Raw genomic sequence first — 12744 nt, forward strand, 5'->3', positions numbered from 1 at the left:
AGTTGAGATGGGGGAGTTGCCAATAAGAGTCAGAAGAGTATTGTTGGCATATTAGGTGAATCTCTAAGGACACAGTAATCCACACCCTACAAAAGAGATTGTTGGGAGCATAATACCACGTGACAGGAAATGGTAAGCAGCTTTGGCTTTGAATGTCACCACAAACGTCAACAACACAAGCCGCGCTTCACCAAAATCGTCCTGAATTACTCGACACACGCTTCGAAGCCTCGACCCGGAAGGACACATCACTAGAAATTGGCGATACCATCCAAAGACACCAGACGGCACCAAAATCTAAAAGATAACACAAGAAGGCACACAAGTGCGCAACAGTGCAAAGCCAAATATAGATCAGTGTTTGCATAAGTTATATTCACAGATGCTTTAAAAGAGCCAGACAATGGGCGTACAGGTGCTGCCGTCTCCCTTCTGCAGTTTGACATGGCAATCTAAAGACGAGTCTCAGATCACAAAATATCACGTAGAAAAATGTGTTAGAAAAGACACAAAACGTATATCACTATTATGTACTATTATAATAGTCATATAGAGGGACCATGTGTGAACTCTAGTTTTAAAACAGGTTTTATTTGACAATCACACTACCTTCTTTGCATTTTAATTTAAATATTTAAATGTATTTCCGTTAGTAGTAGTACTGGTTTATGCTGCACTTGGTGTAACATGCAATACAGTCCCATCTCCCGTTGGCTTTAACAGCCAGGTGTGCTTCCTCCTGGGCAGATTTATCGCAATGGCAGACAACCAGGTTATAAGAGAGAAGACATCAATTGTAGAGAAAGCAAAAGTCTGCTTGTGCTGAACCGCAGAGTTCATAAAGAGTGTTTGTGTTGGTCGAAAGCACAAAAATGGAAGAAAAAAAAGATGTGGCCCTTGTCTTGACATGCTTGACATTGTTTGGCCCTTACACAAAGGATTCGGGGAATGCTGCTCTCTTTTGCTGCGGGTTGCCAGCAAAAGACTCCTGGGTTTTGCCAATGTGCTGTAGACTCAGGGCAGAAAGATGGACAAGTGGTTTATCGGCCAAAATGGATTGTTTGTTTAGAAGTGTCTATGCCATGTATATAGAAGTATATATGGTATAAAGGTAAATACTGGCCTATGTGCTGTCGCTGTCTTTACAGGGGCTTTCCTGTTTGTAAACTAACCTAGATCAAGCGATTATACGAAAAGGAGTAAGTGATTGAAACAGTAACGACGTGGAAGAGACTAAGGAACTAGGATGGAGAGGAAATTTAGAAAATGAGTGAAAATAGAAACTGAAGTGAGAAATAATGCAAATGAGAAGAAGGTAAAGAAATTTATATTAGACTAGTTTTATCAAGTTTCATGAAATCTACTGAGAACAATTAATAATACCGATAAACTTTATTTAAATAGCACCTTCAAAAACAGAGTTTAGATAGTGCTTTGACAGCAAAGCAAGAAAAGTCCATGTAGAAGAATTAACAATGAGGAGGATGTAATGTGACAAGGGGCGAGAAAAGGTGGTTGGAAACCAGAGAGTTGTGTCGCATGGAAACTTGAACACATGAAAGCAGTAATATGACAATGAAAATAAATAAAGGTGAAAAGAGAAAAACACCACATCACGTGAAAGCAAGTTTATAAAAATGTGGGTTTTAAGAAGTGATGTAAAAGAAGTCGCACCAAATCAAATTAGAAAAAATTAATAAGAAATTTTAATAAAACAATACTTCAAGTTGTTTCAGTTATTTGCATTTTTGGACTTCAGTGAATCATTAAAACATATTAAACAATAATGAAACTTGGGTCAGAACTGAAGTATATACATAATGAAGATCAAGTGTCGTGAATATATAATTATTTCTTATAAATACTTCTTTAACTGTCCCGCCGATAGAGGATCCTGATTGGTCTACAGAGTTCACCGTTGGCCCTGAGGCTGCAGCGGGGATTGGTCCAGGATCCACCAGATCCACCCCGACGCTCACCCCGTGCACACAGAGGCGCCGAGGCACAGAGGAGCTAAAATGGCTGAACCAGAGGCGAGCGAGCTAACTTCTGTTGGCATTTTCCAGGAGATCTTCACCTCCCCGCTGAACCTGACCCTGCTCAGCCTCTGCCTGTTCCTGCTCTACAAGATCTTCCGCGGGGACACACCGCCGGATGTCGGGGAGGTGGAGCCGCAGCTGCCGAAGCTGAAGAAGCAGGACTTCACCCTGGCGGATCTGAAGCCCTACGATGGGCAGCAGGACCCGAGGATCCTCATGGCCGTCAACGGGAAAGTGTTCGACGTGACGCGGGGGAAGAAGTTTTACGGGCCAGGTGAGAGGTTAGCCGCGGTTCCGGGGTTAACAACGCAATGGCGGGCTCAAGCGAGGTGCCGTTTTCCTGCGTGAAATTTCGCCGGATACTTTATCGAGATTAGAGTCGGACATGTTTTTAAGTTGACTTTTGCCACTGGACGCTGACGCCACACCCCCCTCCAGCAGATCGCATTTCACAACACATGCACCGCTGGAGCCTTGAAGCCGCAGATCGTCTATGCGAGAGGATGAGTCGCTCCGGAGTAATGGGGGAAATTATAACGGGGACAACTTAGACGTCGCCATGTTTTTAAAAGTGCAGCGAGAAAGTGAGCTATGGCTGTGGCCTACTTTTTAAGTGCATTCGTGATTCGCTGTTCACCAGAAACTGTACAGAAATGTGCTGTGTCAGCGTCCAAAAGTCAAGCCAAAGCATCTCGATTGCCCCCTGGTGTCTGACTGCGGTGTAGATCATACACACACCCTCCATGTTAGCAGATGGGACACAGACCAAACGAAACAAGTTATGGACATGTCAAGTCATTTTAAGTCATTCTTATCACACTGATGTTATGTTTTCAAATAACTTGGGGTTTAATAAGTTGTTTGATACCTTAACACTGGGTGAAACTCTGTGATCCTATGGCTTGTAATCTCTCAGGTGGGTTAATGTGCGACACCTTGATACCACCACTCCACTTTATGATCACTGCTTTCAGACTGGCTCCAGATGAGGTCAGCGGCTCAAGATGGCAGCGCCTGTTCTCAGGATGTTTTGGCTTCATATTTTTGTAGAGTTGGAGAAAGTAGAGCCATGCGTCAGCCATCTTCATGTAGAATTTGAACTCTACACGTGGTAGATTAGTTTTTCTGTGATATTGATTTCGACAAAAACGATCAATATTGGGTATCAACCTTAACTTTAACTACTATCTCTACCTTATCGGATCTGAATAGCTTGGTGTCCAGAAAGTTGAGGATGAGTTGAGGGTGCTGCATGAGGTGATTGAACTTAAGTCCAAAATAGCACTTCTCTGAGTTGTGACTCATCAAATCTGAAGACACAGACATGAAACATATGTTAACATTCAGAGCGATTACCACTGCTAGGAGATATCGTTGTTTCAGGTGTCAATAAAAAAAACAACAACAACATACATTTACCTAGAAAACAACAAAAAAAGGTTTTCTTCAGGATGAAAATAAGCCAGTGATAGTTGCACCCAGTAGTTAGTCAGTCGGGGGAGTTTAGCAAGTTTTCCACTGTCAGACGATCTCTGAATGTTCTTTTCTGTCATGCTTCATTTCTGTTCACTGGAATCAGACACAGAGTTAGACCTCTGTTATTATATCTTATCTCAGATTGTAACCTCTGTTATGTGTAACCTCTGACCAACTTGATAGCTCACAGTCCTGTCAACTTGTCAGTGTAATACACACCCACTGAAACGCTGCCTCCTTTTACTTCTTTCAGGAACAGCTGGTTTAAAATTTGACTTCAGGCTGCTGGTTCTGTGTTTTGCTCAAGGGCATATGGCTGGCTGTTAATCTTATAACATGTAGCAGGTGTGGGTATCGATTGAAATTACCGGATGTGAATGATATACATGCGCAGTGAGATCAGAGGTCGTTAAGCAGCCGGTCGTGACTTTGTAGAAGAACAGTGAAATACAGAGTTTCTCTGGTCACAGCTGCTCAGTGATCAGAGCAGCAGCTGCAGTTGGTTTGAGCCAAGCTGGAGTTTCTGTGTCCTCCTCCACACTGCTCTCACTGGAACTAATAAACACGCATACATGAAATAACTTGGTGTTTGTTGGATTCGCAGACATGATCCGACACCAATGAATCACAACCAAACACAAGACTGTACGTTTTTCACCATAATCCTCCAAATAAACAATGAACTTGAACTAGTAAGTAAAAAGTTTTATGCAACCATCCTATATTTGCTAAAAGAAAAGGCTTATTTGCCCCAATTATTTAGGACAAAGGTTATCTTTGAGTTTGATTAAAAAAATAAAATGATATCATCCTATGTTTGCTCAGAGGCATAGCAAAGATAATTTAATTATGGTGTGGTAGTTTTTTTTTTTTTTTTTCAATCTCAACTACGATTTGGACTTGTCATCAATACAAAAACAAATGTTAAATGTATTAATCCAGCTTCTCTCATTTATCTCTCCGTTCACACACTAATATAAATAGAAAATGGAAATTTTTCGGGCATTTAAAAATGGTGATTTATCTGCTTAAAATCTTTAATCGTTTGACAGCCCTAATAATAAAACTAATGAAGTTATCACAGCAACCCTTGAATGTGTTGTGTATATACCAGAGTCAGGCTATTCTTTCTACTTTCATTTTTAAAAAGCCTTTCTGAAAAAGCGAGGCACTGTTGTCCTAGGCATACGTTGCTCAAACAGGCGTTGACTGTGTGTTGCAGAGGGGCCCTACGGCGTGTTTGCTGGAAGAGATGCATCGAGAGGGCTGGCTACGTTCTGCCTGGAGAAGGACGCCCTGAAGGACGAACACGACGACCTGTCCGACCTGAACGCCATGCAGACGGAGAGCCTGGCTGAGTGGGAGGCCCAGTTCACATGTGAGTAGAGATGAGACTGTGTCACATTAGAAAAGAGCCGTTTTCAGACATGACATGCAGAGGAAGTCTAGAGAATTGGGTTTTATGACTTTAGCAGCAGTTTGCTTTTCACACATCACAAATGTTATGGAAGTTTTCTGGAAGCTGGTGAAAGGAGAACTCGGGCAGCAGCTGATGTCTTATGCAGAACAGTTTAATGTAGACTCGATCCATCAAGGAGACCAGAAGGTGGAACAATATGAAAACGCTAACAGAGCAGCATGAGCAATTGTCACTCCCAAGTCTGAAGCTGTCTCCCACAGTATCCCAGTATATCTCCCTCGACATGCGTCAGCCATTCCAACCACACATCCATGAATGGCTAGAATTGCTCTCACTCTCTATGTAACATGTAGGTGTTTGCATCTTATTGGATAGTTAAGCCTAAAATAGGCATTCCTCAATCATGCTGTCCTAACGTCTTACCACTTGTGAAATACAAAAAAGAGTTGAAGTTGGAGCCACCCTTTCTCGCACATCTGAATTAGATATGAAGGTCTCTGAGCAAAGACACTACAATATACTGTTGGTGGGCCCTTTATCTATAACCTGACCTTGGGAACTGCTTAGAGAGAGAAGGGAGTATCTTTGGAATTAGACGGGCACTACTCTCCTGTACAGATGTCATGTGTAAAATATCAATATATACATAACATATAATTGCATATACAGTAATGTGTTAGAATAGTCAAAACTTCCTCAACAACAAATAAGTAACGTATTCGTTTTGCTGCGAAGATCACATGAGCTTATCGCTGTGAATCCAGCAGGGGGGGTTTCCCAACTGTGTTCTCACATGGTGCTCTCCTGGCTTTCGGCGGACTTTATACTAGGGGGCCAGGCTGGGATAGTCTGCAGACATTTGCATTCACATGTAGACCTCTTCTGGAGAAAGTACAGAGAATCAATCCAAACATAATCATGGTATCTTATTTCCAATTTTATATACCTGCTTAATAAAGCACTTTATAGTGCTATATACATAAATAATTATTATGAATAATAATTGCTTATTTTCTTTATTCTCCACCGTTCCAGTTAAGTATGACTACATCGGCAAGCTCCTGAAACCAGGAGAGGACCCCGCAGAGTACACAGACGACGAGGACGGAAAAGACAAGAAGACGGACTAAGACAAACAGATGTGACCAAGGGGGAGAGATGATAGATGACTTAATGTTTGTAATTCAATGCTGGTTGCTTCCTGTTGGGGCCATTCAGAGAGAACGATATGCATTCTAGTGTTTTTGGATAACGACAATCCTGGATTTGATATGCCGGCTCCGTTCATCTCCATTTTAAGTTATGTGAAGGTTTGATGGCATTAACAGTTAAGCGTACTGCATTCTGTTGTAGAAATGAGCAGCGCTGTCAGAGCTCAGATAAGTTCATGTAAATATGAAGCTGCTGATGGTTAATTGTTCGGCAGGTTGAAGTTAGTTGGTCTCAAGTAAGAGTTCTGCTTTGTTCGGCTCACGTCAGTAACAGCCCTTCACATCAGTTTCATCATCCCCCATCCACAGCTTTGATGTACACTTTAATATGGCTGCTGTTCTGTTGCAGGTTGTACAAATTCCTCGCATCCTTTCATTCATCTGACTCAGTTTGCTTAGAAATGAACGATCTCAGGAGGTGTCTTGATTCAACAATAGGGAGAATATGAATGCAGATATTTTGGTTTATTCTCTATTTGTATCTAATCTAAGTAAAATCCTGCTTGTTTAGAGATACAGGAATTACAAATCCGAAACAACACTAGCAGCAAAAGCCACTTAAAACTTACTAAATAAACCCCAAGTTTCCCTGAAAACAGAGGACAGATGGCTTGCTTTTATTTAGCCCTGTCTCTGAGAGAAAACTGCTTAAGTAAAATAAGTTTATTTGTAAAGTTTCAATCGCTTCACGTAACTTGTCCTTCAGGGACGGAATGCACTTAATTAGACCAATTGCTGATGATCTGAAGTAAATATTCAGTTGTTATAACAGAAACGCAGCGATATACAGATATTTTGTTAAAGCATGATGTCCTAAATAAACCACCTAAAATTCCCCAAACTTCATGTTCTGTCTACTTGAATTAGTGATTGGATTAAGTGGAATTTTTTTTGTCAGCTCTCCACAATAAAACGTTAAGGTCTGATGTTTGTAACATTCCAACAAATCGAATGCAGCCGCTGATCTAAACTGCCTTGCACATTTGGTCCAATTTAAAAGGGCTCACTTCCACTGCTGATTTCTGTTGAGAAGATTTCTAAACTGAACCTTGTGTGACTCTGAGAGTGACGACCCAGGTTTTTAGACTTGGATTTTTGACTCCCCATTGGGCAATGAAAGAATCGTGCATTGATTCCGTCAAATTAAAAAAATCACACAAAACACAGAAATGGCTTCAGTAAAGTTACAGATCAGAGTTTTGGCGAGGACAATTAGATGATAGTTAAAACAGTAATTGCTAATCACATTTTTTCAGCAACTGTTTAAGTTGAGGTTCAAGGCTGCAATAAACAGAACAGCCTGTTTTCACTTTCCATGTAAACAATGTCAATGAGGGAACATCTACACTATGTATGTACATACATAAACTAATATACTGTCAGCCTGTTATAATCCTGACGGATGTTTTTGATTTAATAAAGAAAATTTCAAAAGGACGAAGAGTCTGTTTATTTCAGTGTCTTTACAAAGGTTTAAAGGAATTTGTTGTGACTGAGAACATTTTGAAAGTGACTCTGATGAAAATGACTTCCTGAATCCACACATAATATTCTGTCCAAACAAAAAGATTTAATAAATTACAGTCGGTTTAAAAGCAGACAAAGGATTATGAATTATGTCTGAAGTGGCATCTTGATTCTCCTTTGTTAAATTTCAATGATGTAGTACTGAGATAAATACTAACCCCACTAGGAGGGAATACTCATTTATAAGTCAAAAACCCCAAAAGGAGTCAGAAGGAGTTTAAAAAATATGTTAAAAGGTGGTATTGGTTGAAGATGTTGGATTGAAAATGAAAGAAAAAGGAAATATAACAAATAAATTATTAAATAAATCCTGCGCATTCCCCATCTGCGCAGGAGGTGCAATTTGAGCATATTAAATCCCTCAAAAAGCCAATTCATTTGCCTGAATAATAATAATAAACATCCCTACAATTTCAAAAGGCCCTCACTGTCTGTCAGTGCCTGTCAGTGCTCGGGGTCCTAAAAAGAAAATATACAACAAGTTAAAGCTTTAGATTGATGAAGAAAATGATTAATGATTAAATGAACATGTTCCAAAAGGACTGAGGAGTAAAGTAGAGCAGTGGAGATAATTCAGACATTAGTATCAGACTACTGCAGACTTTTGATTATTTTTACCATAAAGTTGATAATTATTTGGCGACGTACTGATTAATGAGTTGTGTTACTGCTGTTAGTTTTACCTTATCACAAATAAACTAAAGTGAAAAAAGGATGTCAGAAGTGGGATTTGAACCCACGCCTCCATTCGGAGACCAGAATACCCGTTCCTGCGGAAGGAGATTATCCTTGAGTCTGGCGCCTTAGACCACTCGGCCATCCTGACACGGTGTACCTCTGGTGAGCATTAAGGGTATTTATATTCTAATATGGAATATGATCGTTAATATTAATCGTTTGACATAAATTTCGATACCATTTCCCCTGAGTGTACATTTCACTGTCCTGTATTTGAGTGTAGCTTGCTCACACTCACGCACCTCTACGTATATGCAATCGTCACTTCCGCTCTGTGTGTACGTGCGGCGGCCATATTGGACTTCCGGTCTTCAAGGGTAACCCAAGACACCAACCGAAACAAACATGTACCGGCTCGCTAAATCCGCGGTCAACGTTACCGGTGAGTTAACCGGTGCTTTGTAGAAATATACACCGTGTGTGTTGATGAAAGTCAGGAGAAGGGTTATTCGTGTCCTTCTGCAAGGTTAGACGATCTCTGCTCGATCTGTGACCGCGGGCAGCATGATAGCTACTGCTAACTTAGCTAGCTAACGTTAGCAGCTCCATATAGCAGACGTTATATGTTATAATAATGTATTTGTGTGATTAAATCACGATATTTATCTTCCCTGATTAAGATATGTCTAAGGCTTTGTCAGTTGTCTTTATATTAACATGATTATCTTGGAGATGTCATCGTCTGAGACATTGACCTGTGCAACTTATATTAATGATGAGCTAAGTTGTTTGTCACGTTTCTCTTCTCGAGTAGTGAAATAGAATCTGCATTAATTATTACGGTAGTTCAGGTGATGACCTTGAAAGAGGAGGGTCAGACATGACAATATTACCAGTTTGCTAAATAAATCAGAAACTGCTTGGTCTCTCAATAACTCTCATCTAGTAGTATTTTCAGACAACCCATCATTCATATTTTAAAACAAAGGTCTAATATGATTTTTATTTGTAAGAACAGTTTGTTTCCCTTAGTTGACTTGTCACATTTTATAGAAAAGCAACGGGAGGATTGTTTTCTTTACCTATTAACTTGTTGATTTTCCTTTTAGTTTGTCTGTTAAACTCAGAAAACATATCAGATAATTGTGAACATTTTTCACAAATGTCAAAAACCCAATTTGACATTCTCAGATGTTGTTTTTGTGATTCAGCCACAAATATATCAGCTATTAATACACTAGTGGGAATGTGTAAAAGGGTCATGCAAGGTTATTCTGTATCCACATTATGACCTGTTGTCTGATACAACATTTCTGGTGCACATTCATTTTTGTAATTATGCACACATCGGTTTCGATTTGTTACTTTTACTGCACCTTTTCAGTCATAATTTATCCTTAATTCATCAGACATTTAGATGTAGAAGATGATACACATGACACTGATGAGTTACACGATCTGAGATAAAGGTCCAACGTGACATCATATATCCTGTTCTGACCCATGGATTAAAATCCAAACATACCATTTTCAATATTGTAAAACGGTGAAAGGCAGCAAATTCTTTCATCCGGGAAACTGGAATCAGATCATGCTGGAGTTTTTGACTGGAGGCAAACAGAGATACTGCAGCTCGGTAGAAACCAACTGCAGCTTCTGCTCTGATCAAGAAGCTGAGGCGCTGATCTCTGATCAGCTGAGACCAGAGAAACTCTGTGTTTTCACTGTTTCCATAGTTAAGAAGCAGTCAGTCAGTGATCGGCTGCTTCACGTGAACGAGCTCTGATCTCACTGTGTCTCTCTAAGCGAGGGCGGGGGGCGGAGCTACGGTGCGGGGCGCTATCTGGGAGGACACACAAACACACACACAGACTCACTCGCCCGCTCCTGATACGATGATGTTTTAAAAATGATTGTGACTTGGTCAACCACCAACATTTTCGTCTCGTCAACGAAAGTTAAAATAGATTTAGTCATAGTTTTTATTTTCAAAGATTCGTTTTCGTTACGTCTTCGTCTCGTCTTCGTCATGGAAAAAGGATAACGAATGTTTTTCGTCATAGTTTTCGTCAACGAAATTAACACTGGTACAGTGTATATATGCCTGTCATTACCATGAAGACTGTGTTTTTTTTGTCATCCAGGTCAGGCGGTGCGGCAGGTAAGGAATGGATCCACCTACCGCCCGGACTTCCACTCCAAGTACGGCAACGGCCTGATGATCGGTGGAGCTGTCTTCGCTACGTCTGTGTGGTCGTATGTAAGTAGGGCCGTCATGTTTGTCCACATCATGTTTATTTATAAGAATGACCTGAACTTACAGCGTGGTCACAAGGTGTATATGGAGCAGCCTGGTTAAATTGGGTTGCATTAACAAGAAAGGATCAAATAAAAGAATAAGTCATACTTAATGACTTCTAAATTTAACCAGAAGGTCACATTTCAATTTAATAACCTCTGAGGCCTTTTTGTGTTTTACCTGTAGTTCTTATTTTGGAAGGTTTTAGATTTAAAACTAAACTAAAATTAAGTTTAAACCCAACTGTCCCTGAATGTCAGCTATTGATCATAACCACTGGAGGGCGATCTGAGGTTGTTAACTGTCAAGCTATATAGCCCATTTGACCTTATCTGACTATAACAGAGATGCATGTTGGAGAAAGTATTTGTGTCTCTGTTTATATGATATCTAAAAAGTGGGTGCCATGGTTGTCTTTTTTCCTTCAAATCGCTTGTATAGATTGTAAGCATTCTTCATAAATTTAATACAAATAGTTTTAACTATGTTAACAGCTCTATGGGGATATTCAAAATCACTGATTTAAAAAAAAAATACTGTTTCTTAAATCTTTGGCTTAAGTTTTATATCAACAAGTTCTACAGTTCTAAGTTTGTGAGCAACACTGTTATCTATCAGCAAACTGATACAGGTAATAAATCAATGTTTCTAATTAATTTCTGTGTTTTCTGTCTTTGCGCAGGTGCTGACTCAGACCGGAATCACCTGGAATCTGTCACCCGTCGGAAAGGTCATGCCCAAAGAATGGAGAGAGGCTGAAGAGTAAAGAGCCACTATGACCGACTGATTTTGGTTTCACCTAATAAACCCTCTGGTTGTACAGATGAATAATTAATATCTGGTTTCAGGATGCAAACCCCTGCTGTGCTTATTCCGACATGTTACTATGTTCAAATAAATTAAACGTGATTCTGCGGAATGATTGTACCTTGTTTTTTAAGCTCTGCATTCACAGAGTAGCAATCATTACTGTCTCTCCAGCAGTTAGTAAGTTTCTGGTCATCCAAGTTGACATTTCAATGTTCAAAGTCATCATTTAATGTTAATCTAGCAATGGGGGGAATAAAAAAGGCAGGAGATTTAGAGAATCTTTGATGTCATTAGGGTTTCAAGGGGCGGACAATTTCGGGTAAATTTCCCGAAACTTTCCATGGGAATATTCAGCTCGGGAATTTTGAAAAAAATGTATATACGCGAATTAAATGCTGAGCAATAAAAACATAATTCAAAACTATTTTAAAGATGTTTTGAATGCAGCACACGCTGCACGTTGAATTGCAACCCTGAAACCCTGCACGGCATTTCTCACTTGTGCAGATAATTCCCAGCCGATGATATTACTGGGGAACTGATTTAGGATTGTTCATCTGTCCATCTAGCCTCTTTCTATTCATTTATCCATCAATTGTAAAATAGTTTTAAGACTATTCCAATCGTTTGGCCAACTATTTATATCTCTGGCCTATGACAAAACAAATGTTTATATTTATGTCTGTATATGACTAGGTAAATACAGATAGTATAAATTACCCACAAAATGTCTTATATATTCCCATGGAAAGTTTCCAACTTTGAATATTCCCGGAATTTTCCAACCCTAGATGTCATACTATATTTAAAGTATGTAATTGATCATTTACAATTCCACACTTCAAGTGACTGGAAACTAAAAAGCTGTTTCAGTTCAATTATCTGAAAAAGCACAGTCACCCCTCAGGAACATTATTCACCTTTATGAGATGGTTGCTGCACATTCACCTGAACTGAGAAATTCTTGTGACCCCAAGAGCATGAAAGTTAGATACTTAAATTCTAAATGTTGTCTAAGATCACTGCATAGATAAATATCTCTCCCTTTGATTGGGTTTATTCAATAACAAAATGTAAATCACACTAAATAGGATCTGTTATTGGTCAGTATGAACAGTAGGAATGATTACAGCAATAACTTATAGCGTTCACATGGACCTGACTATAGTCAATTTGGAAAAACTCTGTTAACATTTTCACGACTATAACTTTGGGGAATTATTACAGCATATAAGTATTTTAACCCAAACAAAGGATTTGAATACTTTAACCACCAATGTAAAA

At 39.5% G+C, this 12744-nt stretch overlaps 2 protein-coding genes and 1 non-coding gene across 3 annotated transcripts; 2 read left to right on the plus strand and 1 right to left on the minus strand.

The window, feature by feature from the left end:
• The first annotated feature begins 1969 nt into the window (after positions 1-1969).
• Positions 1970-7583, plus strand: pgrmc1 (progesterone receptor membrane component 1). Its single transcript, XM_062406005.1, has 3 exons — positions 1970-2313; positions 4738-4893; positions 5971-7583. Exons 1-3 carry the CDS (start codon positions 2019-2021, stop codon positions 6063-6065), a joined length of 546 nt encoding a protein of 181 aa, XP_062261989.1. The 5' UTR covers positions 1970-2018; the 3' UTR covers positions 6066-7583.
• An 805-nt stretch (positions 7584-8388) lies between these two features.
• trnal-caa (transfer RNA leucine (anticodon CAA)) lies at positions 8389-8499 on the minus strand. Its single transcript has 2 exons — positions 8462-8499; positions 8389-8434 (listed from the first exon to the last, which is right to left on the minus strand). It is a non-coding gene; the product is annotated as a tRNA-Leu (tRNA).
• Positions 8500-8641: 142 nt separating this feature from the next.
• LOC133969491 (cytochrome c oxidase subunit 7B, mitochondrial) lies at positions 8642-11569 on the plus strand. Its single transcript, XM_062406007.1, has 3 exons — positions 8642-8793; positions 10496-10611; positions 11333-11569. The coding sequence occupies exons 1-3, from the start codon at positions 8757-8759 to the stop codon at positions 11414-11416; spliced, it is 237 nt and encodes a 78-aa protein (XP_062261991.1). The 5' UTR covers positions 8642-8756; the 3' UTR covers positions 11417-11569.
• Positions 11570-12744: the final 1175 nt, after the last annotated feature.

This window comes from Platichthys flesus, chromosome 15 (assembly GCF_949316205.1).
Source record: "Platichthys flesus chromosome 15, fPlaFle2.1, whole genome shotgun sequence".
NCBI lineage: Eukaryota > Metazoa > Chordata > Actinopteri > Pleuronectiformes > Pleuronectidae > Platichthys > Platichthys flesus.

Coding starts and splice junctions, on each gene's coding strand:
- pgrmc1 (XM_062406005.1), top strand. CDS start 2,019: ATGGCTGAACCAGAGGCGAGCGAGCTAACTTCTGTTGGCATTTTCCAG. Junction 2,314..4,737: donor GAAGAAGTTTTACGGGCCAG/GTGAGAGGTTAG, acceptor TGTGTGTTGCAG/AGGGGCCCTACGGCGTGTTT. Junction 4,894..5,970: donor GTGGGAGGCCCAGTTCACAT/GTGAGTAGAGAT, acceptor CCACCGTTCCAG/TTAAGTATGACTACATCGGC.
- LOC133969491 (XM_062406007.1), top strand. CDS start 8,757: ATGTACCGGCTCGCTAAATCCGCGGTCAACGTTACCG. Junction 8,794..10,495: donor ATCCGCGGTCAACGTTACCG/GTGAGTTAACCG, acceptor TTTGTCATCCAG/GTCAGGCGGTGCGGCAGGTA. Junction 10,612..11,332: donor CTACGTCTGTGTGGTCGTAT/GTAAGTAGGGCC, acceptor GTCTTTGCGCAG/GTGCTGACTCAGACCGGAAT.